At 29.0% G+C, this 9,402-nt stretch overlaps 1 protein-coding gene across 2 annotated transcripts in view; it reads left to right on the forward strand.

Moving 5' to 3' along the window:
- LOC140670070 (sodium-coupled monocarboxylate transporter 1) overlaps window positions 1–8,618 on the forward strand; it is a 35,170-nt gene extending 26,552 nt beyond the window's left edge. For both annotated transcript variants that reach the window (XM_072900656.1, XM_072900568.1), the window contains exons 5-6: window positions 259–399; window positions 4,603–8,618. In XM_072900656.1, the coding sequence (XP_072756757.1) occupies window positions 259–399; window positions 4,603–5,755 (1,294 nt within the window). In that variant the 3' untranslated portion in view covers window positions 5,756–8,618. The remainder of the gene's footprint in view (window positions 1–258; window positions 400–4,602) is intronic.
- Window positions 8,619–9,402: the final 784 nt, after the last annotated feature.

Below are 9,402 nucleotides of genomic sequence, written 5' to 3' on the forward strand. Positions count from 1 at the left end.
CTGTGCATTTTTTACATCCTTGAAAAATTTTGTAAAGACAATAAAACAATTTTTTTCAAAAATTTCAAAATAATTTATAAAAATAATGTAATATTCCTAAACCTTCTCTTTCTCTCTCTCTCTTTTTACAATATATATATATATATATATATATATATATACCCACACATATATACATACATATATATGTATATGTATGTATGTATATATGTGTGTAAAAATGCAACACTCATTTAATAACTCATATCTTTTTTTCAGCTTTGATATGGATCCAACTCTTCGAGTGACGACAGTGTCGGCGACACTAGGTCAGCTCTTCATGAGTTTATCCATTTTCGGTTGTCAACAAAATTTTGTCCAGAGATATTGCAGTATGTCCAGCCAAAGAAAGGTTGTCCAGTAAGTAAACTTTTTATCTGAGCAAAACTTTGAACAATTCCCTTAATCGCTCTTCTGCCTCTTCTGTACAACGGTAAATGACAGACTTGTATGACATAAATCGTCGAACGATTTAAAGGATAATGTGATTTATGCAAAGTGTTCCGTGAATTATCACTTTATGCGTACAAGATGTAGATAGAAATTACGAGCATAAACGCGTACACGTGCACGAAGGAGTCAATAAAGGAAACGTTACAGTTAACAAAAAATTCTTTTCGTCAATTGTACAAAATTGTATTTTAAAAATTCAATCGTTTAAAATTTGATAGTTGATGCATGCTAAATAAAAATTTTATTCTAAAAATTGGTGTAAATTTCTATCATATAATTGACGAAATTTCTACAGATTTTTGAACAAAATATCTCGCTATGTGTGAAATATTTTTTTCAAATGCATGCATTATAAAAATATTATCTTATAATCAATAAAATAAAAACGTTAAGAAAAAATATCATGAACTGATCTACTACAGTGAATTAAAGTGTAACATTTAATTTTCCAATAAGATTTTGCATTTTTTGATATTAATGAAAAAAATATGCGTTTGCGCTCGTAATTTCCATTTATATCTTGTATGCATAAAGTGATAATTCACGGAACACTTTAAACTTTGCAACTTTAAATTTTACAAAAGAGAGTGTATTAAAGCAAACGTATGATATTTTTTATCCATAAGATATAAGATATCTCATATCTATACGATATATAATAAAACACTTTCTTTAACTATATAATTCCGAATTTTATTTCGAACATGTCGAAATATTCTACACAAAAGGTGTTTCCGGATACACTCTCAACCTTTTTTCTCAATTTCTGGCACATATGTCAATTATGATTCTCTGAATTGTGTACACATACACATATTTACTCGGGACTTGTCAAAATTCTTTCTACAGCCGTTTGAGTTTGGTTAATGATTCATCAACAAGAATCATATGACTTATGATTCACATTAAATCATCAGTAAATAACTTTTATCTTAATGTAATGATTTTTGGATTAAAACGACGCCAGAGAGAAAAAAAAACAAAAGAATAAGTACAGTATAAAACGAATAATCATGAAATGCATGTAGAATTATGACAAACACACATTTTATGATTAAAAATTATAAGAAGTTGACAAATATTATAATAAGAAATAATTATACATAATTTTATAAAGCCATATTTCTCTTATACATTTCATCTATAAAAGATTTTTATCTTAATCAAATAACATAACTTATCATACACTTGCATTGGACACTTTTTTAAAATTATGACGAAAATATGTAAATAATAATACATCGTTTTGACATGTTAGCTACTACTACTAACTGATATTTTCTTGCGGTCTCAATGTAATTTCCACACCATACATGCCTTTCTCGCATTAAATTATCCTCTTGCGATATCATAAGTAAAGTATTAATTACAAACTTGTGTAAAACACACAGAAATTAGATAACAGATCTTATTGATTTAATAAAGTATAATTTTTTGATAATATTTAAAAAAATAGTCATATAAATAAATAGCAATTTTTTCCTAAAAGATTTAAAAACATGTTTTTTTGTAAAATATCATATTGCTTGAATAATGTACGCGATCACATCTCCGATCGAAAAATTCGGGAATTCTCGCTCGTGTAATATTATATTTAAGTCTTGAAAAAATGTTTCTTTTATTAACGAACAATTTTATTTATTAATCTTTTATTATTTGACATACGTATTTTTTTTGTACGTATAAATATTGTAATTTGCACAATTGAGGTAGCGCATAGAATTGTAACCGTGATGAAATTTTACGAATTATTGACACGCACTACAATTGTATATACAGCAATCAACGTAAAACCGAGCATTTTTCAGTCTGTTGTCCGGTGGTAATCAAAAGAGTAAAAGCGCTCACATGTGCGCGACCACAAATTTGTTGCGTTACCAAGTTGAGATATCACGTGGAATGTATGCATTACGTTGGTTCGTAAAATTTTACTGCTCGCAAATGTATCGTCGGAAGAACCCAAGTAAATACTTTCGTAAGAAAAATAAAGTTTACATACACATGTACACATTTAATCTAGAGACGTGGTCATGAAACGCACTCCAGATCTCAGCAGAAATTTATCTTCAAAATTTCAGCAAATTTTTTTCATCACTCGCACATTCTTCTCCTGCTGCGTTCTGTATAATAAACTCCGAAATATAGTTTATAAAATTATTCATGTAAAAATAATTTTCGTACATACGGTATGCGTAAAAATAATATAAGTTTTCACTTTCATATGGCATTATCTTGGTATTAAATATACTTTATCAGATGCTTTAAATTAAATTTTAATTACTCAATAACGAGTTAATGATTTTACGGCACGATTTCTCGCGTCGGTGACAAAAAGATTTTTTAGAAGTGCTACCGATCGAGTCGATTTAGCAAATTGTACCCACAGTTACTATTACCACATAATCAATGAGAGTCCCGTGGGGAACCAAATGGCGCCGCGCCAAACTTTTAGTACAGAGATCTTCATTCAGTAAGGTTTATAATATCAATTCAAACAAAGAGACGACATATGTAGGGTGAGGTCGCACTCTTATACGCACTCTTATCGTTTAATATGACTTAATAAATGTCTTGCAGAGAATAAAGAGAATAAGCTATTCAGAAAGTTAATGAAAAATTAAAGCCGCTTAACTTTTACATTTACATTTCTTACTGTCATCTGTAGGCAAGATATACCTAGAGACATCACAAAATTATATTAAACGACTACGTCGTCATTTTGTTGGCTAGTTAAAAATTTACGCTCCCGCGAGGTTCATTCGCGCTAATGTATATTAATGTTACGGATTTAATACGTAAGCTAGTTATATTCCACATTTTTTCAAACTTTTACAGTGAACATTTAAATTAACATCAAAATGGATTAGAATAAATTGAATTGTTTTGTTTGGTGCGTTAATGCAAAATTGCAGATAAAAAATATTTATGTATCAAGAGAAGAAAAATTCTAAGAAATAAACAACTTGCTTAAATCATCTTCCAAACATGTAATTCGCACAAACAGACAGATACATTTTTTTTAATATTAAAAATCAGAAGTGACGAGCAAACTTCGGTGTTATACTTAGTTATCACCGTTGAGAAATGAATTCTCATTCAATGTATTGATATATCCGTATAAACATTGCATTCCAAAAGAGACAAAGACGGCGTTATTGTATCTCCTTATCACGTAGTGCTACCAACACGATCTTTTAGCTGCACCTTAGATACAGATTTGCTATATTTGTAGTCTGCATACTACATCTCGAAAAACTTATATTTTTTCACTTGTTTTGACGTATTTATTACATTTTGTTAGAATTTTCGTTACAGAGCTAGATTTTGCAATTTGATATCTAAAAATTTATAAATGCAACACGAAGTCGAGAGCAATTACGTCTGAACCGCGGCTCTAGCTATACGTTGTCAGTTTAAAAATTTTTATTTTAACTATTTTTTTTTTCAATCGCTCTGTAGAATATTATGCTATTTTTAATCATAAATATCTTATAGTTAAAATGCGATTTTCTCTTTATTTTGGCTATAGTATCCAGAAAACGAGTCTAGTAGTTTACATATGTCCACGGTCTTTCCTGCCGATTTGTAAAAATATTATTTTTTATTTTTATTTTATTTCGGTATTATCTTCTTTTTGTAATTTTTAGTTTTCAATTATTTTTGCCGTTAAGTTGCAGTATCATTCTTCTTATTATCTTAAGAAGTTTAAAAAAAACAATTATAAGAATAAATGTTATATAATTGTTATCTACTTTCGCGTCCGTTTGCTTCACACATTCTTTCATCATTATTCATTTCTTTCTTTTTTTAATCTTTATTTACGTTTTTTCTTCACATAACAGATTTTTTCTATACAAAAAATATTGTTGCTAAATTTTGTGTAGTACATAAGGGAAAGAGAAAATTTATTTAACAAATATTATATACATACACAAAACAAATTTACATGCAAATAATAATTATAGCATTAATTCATACAAGAATTGGGTGTGTATCATAATTTTAAACGATCTTCAATCGTCAATCTTTCTTAAATCCTTCTATAAAGTAGTTTAATATTTCAAGCTGTTTTCGAATTTGGTTGTGATTAAAAAATATTTTTCTTTTCAGTACGATGATGGCCAACATGCCTATGATAATAATTCTGTTTTCGTTATCTTGGATCGTCGGAATGGTTATATTCGCTAATTATGCCAACTGCGATCCACTCTCTCTGGGATATATATCTAAGATCGACGAGATCGTGCCATTCTACGTTGAAGATAAATTCCTCAATCTACCCGGTATGCTCGGTCTAGTGATGGCAACTCTATTTAACAGCGCTTTGACTTTGGCGGTATCGAATCTTAATTCTCTCGCGACGGTGACATTCGAGGATTTTCTGAGTCACATACCGGCACTGAAAGATCTTAAAGATACACAGCAGCTTAATGCGATCAAAATCGTCGGTGTTATCTACGGTCTGTTAATAATCGGTGTTAGTTTCCTAGTAGCTATGCTATCAGGCGTAATAGAATCATCTATGCTGATGACATCGGCGACATCCGGACCTCTTCTTGGTGTATTTCTCCTTGCCATGTTGGTACCTTGCGCCAATTGGAAAGGTGCCGTTGCTGGAATGATCTTCAGCCACATAACAACATTATGGATCACTTTCGGTCATCTCAGTTTAAATACCAAAACGAAGATGCTACCATTATCGACAGAGGATTGTCACAACGAAACGTTTTCGTCGTGGGTCACAAAACCAATCAGTTTGGATTATTCCATGCCAAACGTCTCCAGTTGGACAAAAATTCATGAGAATAACACGTCTGTCGACGAGTCTGATAAATCCAATCCTCTCAATGTCCTTTACGGGATCACGTACATGTATTATGCTTTTATTGGCAGCGTGACAACGGTCGTCATCGGTATCCTTGTCAGCTTGATTACGGCCGATGTCGAATCAGACAAGTATGAGGAGCACTTGTTACATCCTATGGCGCGGAAAATAGCGAGTCTATTTCCCGGAAAACGAAGACTTTACGCCAGTAGTACCCGACTTGGAAATAAAAACGATACTACAAACGCCACTCTTTCTTCGGTAGCATCCATTTCCAGCAGTACCGAGAAAGAGATAGAAAGGGTTCCTTCCTTTCAAGGATTCGTTGATGACACAGGCAGGTTGCAACTAGACAATAGCTATGTGGACAAACTCAACGCGCTGAAGAACGTTTCTATCGACGTGACCAATGAGATCGGCAAACACACCAGATTATGATTCGACTTGAAGAGGACTTTTGCTCGTATATTACTCGCAACAATATCGTTGAAAATTTTGACATATTTTCAAAAGTGACGATATATCGTGATAAACTCGACCAGCGAGCAATTGCGTGTGTTGGTGTGTTAGTTTAAATTTTATAATATTATTTTCAACATGGGACTTGTTAGTGGTGGATGTGATCCATGTGCGTGGAACGTAATTACATGTAAACACAGTTTTCCTCGATTATACTGCTCGAGTTACACTCACATTCAGCTCAAAATATCGCTCAAATGAAGGCAATTCAAAGGTGCAATTCGCTAGGAAAACTTTTAACTTGTGCCAATTAAAGTTAACTACGATGTGTGACGATAAGTGACACGATGTATAAGCTATATTTTGACATGTAACTGTAATTTACTGGTGAAGATTGTCAAACACATGCATACATTGAATAGATGCACCATTCGCAATGAACAAGTTCTATGATATATTGAAGTGAAGGAAACTCAGCAGGAGAAACCAGTCAGAGTCGCCTTTAGTCAATAATAATTGTAAACTAGTTCTATAATCTAACTTAATGACGCGAAATTAATAATTTAGTTGTCGACCAACAAGACAAATCTTTTCGTCTTTATAGCTATACCAATTCGCTTACACAATAATATATCAATTGTATTTTCATTATACTACAATAAGAAGAATTTTTAATTTTTTGAATTTATTTACATTCATAATTAATCTTAGAATATGTTTTAAAAAAAAAAATATAAATGTGTACAAAATTTTGAAAATTAGGTGTTGGAATATGATAAAGGATAATTTTATAAAAAATATGTGTAATATATAAAAAGAATAATAATACTGTTCGACAAAATTTAAGTTTTTTTATAACACAAGTAGCAATAATCATTTCCGATGTATTTGCCTATTGAACACGAATTCGTTGAGAAAATTTGACTATTATGTCACATTTTGAGAAAAATGGCAAAAGAAATTAAAAAACGAATATTTTGAAAATTTTTATGATATTGTAGTAACGGCACAAAACTTTTTTTCTAAATTTTATTAATGCCGTGCAAAAGTATCAATTTTTAGCTGTAAAGTGCAATAGTGCAACTATACCATAAAAACCCAAAACAAAATGATTGGTTTTGATCTCTTTGATGTCATTTTTCTCAAAAATTGTGACGTGATAGCCAAATTTTCTCAACGGATTCATGTTCAAGAGATAAAAATACATCGGAAATGACTGTTCACACTCGTATTAAAAAAAAGGTCAAATTTTGTCGGACAGTGCTATATGGAAAAAAAACTATTTTCAAATTGTCATATCTCGAAAACGAAAAATTATATCAAAACTTAACCAAATGTATTTTACAGCTTTGTTTTCAGCAAGCAAAAATATATCAAAAATGACTATTTATACTCGTATTACAAAAATGATGTTAGACAGTGTAATTATAAAGAATAATATTTTATAAAAATTCTAAAATAAAAATTATAGAATATAAAAAAATTTGATATCGCATATTGTATGAGTCATGTAGAATCGTTTCTTTCAATTTATGTGATTACTGTATTTTGTAAGCACTCAGTATGTATACGTATGTACATATGTAGTACATATATATATATATATGTATATATATATATATATATATATATATATATATATATATATATGTATATATATATATGTATATATATATGTATATGTATATATATATATATATGTATATATATATATATATATATATATAATATACACAATATATACAGTGTCCCCAATTTAAATGGCAAAACTTCGGGAGCGTGTAGGAGACCGAGAAACTAAGACAAAAAGTCTTTGAGAGATATATTCGGTTTTGCTCCATTTTGAAGAAAATTGGAAAAAAAGAAACAAAATAAGTTTTCGTTTTTTTACTTATTTATTTACATTTTATTCATGTTATCATCTATTTAATGTAGATATTGTTCAAAATGCTGCCCTCTTGCAGCAATGCAAGCATTACATCTAGCATTGATCGCATTAATTGCAGCTAGAATTGTTTTGGTACAACTGACTAAAGACTGATTAAAGAAAAAGCAATAATATAAACAAAAGAATGTAAAGGGTAACATCAAGTGTTTACATATGTAAGGCACCTTGAAGCAGAAAGTTTATTCCTCTACATGCTCCCGAAGTTTTGCCATTTAAATTGGGGACGCCCTGAATAATATATATAATATACATATATATATATATATATATATATATATATATATAATCATATATATTACACACATATATACGTATATACATGTAAAATCATCTTTCCTCACGTCAGTAAAAATACAAATAAAAAAAAAATAAAAATAATTTCCATTAATTCATTAAAAGCTTTAAATAAAAGAAAAAGGATTATAGTATAATAGAATTATTACGCAACGAAAAATGTGTAACATTTTTCATAACTTACTGCTAGTGTAGTTTATATTTATTGTCAATTACACTCGATAGGGCACTATTGATAATACAATAGTGATCCAAGTATACAAGCGTTCCTCTAGCATAATGTTTAAATCTTAACCAAACTTCTCAAATTTTACGTAGTAATATACAAAGTCTAGTGTTATATTTTAACAAAAGATATATCACTTATTATATATAATTTAATGTATAGTATCTAAGATGTCGTATAAAGTATTGTATTATATTAAAATTTATTTTTGTACTTTATAGAATGTAAGCTACTTTATAAATAGGAAATGTCTTAAAATATATATATGTAATGAGCACGATGCTAATGAGCGACTGTGATCGTTGATTTTATTTGTATCTCATTGCACTTATATGTATATTTATTGCTTCAATAATACGAATAATTATTTTTTATCTGTCTTGTAATTACTTGCAATCCTTAAAACAATTTCTTCATCGTACAAAGCTAGTCAATATCTTTAATATGATATACTTCCAATACGATTTGTTTTAATTAATAAATTAATAAATATTACAAATTATTGGTAAATATTATAAAACTGTTGAGACCATAAAATAAAAAAATTAATCGCGCGTTTGAAATGACTAGAGAACATATCTGCATAATTTTATTGATATTTTTTATATTTATATTTTTTGATAACTTTTTCAATACTTTTTAATGTATATATTTTTTGAGATTATATATTTTCGAGAGATCTTGCAATATATTTTTCACTGATTCTATATTTCATTTAAACATGGTTTATTAGTTTCCTGTATTGGTATTATATATATATATATATTGTTTCCTTTTTTTGGGTTTTTTTTTATATAAAGATAACTGCTTAAAAGTCGATGATATTTATAAATGTAGTATAAATAAATCAAGCATTTCGATAACACAATCTATATAAAGAATAAAAAAAAAATACGATAATTATTAATAAGGATAATTATTATAAGATATACTCATTATGCGTAATTATTATAAAGATTGTATAATGAAGAGATATAATTATAAGAGGATTCATCTTTCTCTAATTCTAAAAAACAGTAACTAGATAAGAAGCGTACTAAATGCATACACGCATGCAAGTGCAAATGAGAGAGAAAATACTATAAAATGTTATTTCTTTTTTTGTATTTATATTAAAATATTGCAAAGATATAGAAAATGTTCCTGGTTTATACAATG

This window comes from Anoplolepis gracilipes, chromosome 1 (genome assembly GCF_047496725.1).
Source record: "Anoplolepis gracilipes chromosome 1, ASM4749672v1, whole genome shotgun sequence".
Taxonomy (NCBI): domain Eukaryota; kingdom Metazoa; phylum Arthropoda; class Insecta; order Hymenoptera; family Formicidae; genus Anoplolepis; species Anoplolepis gracilipes.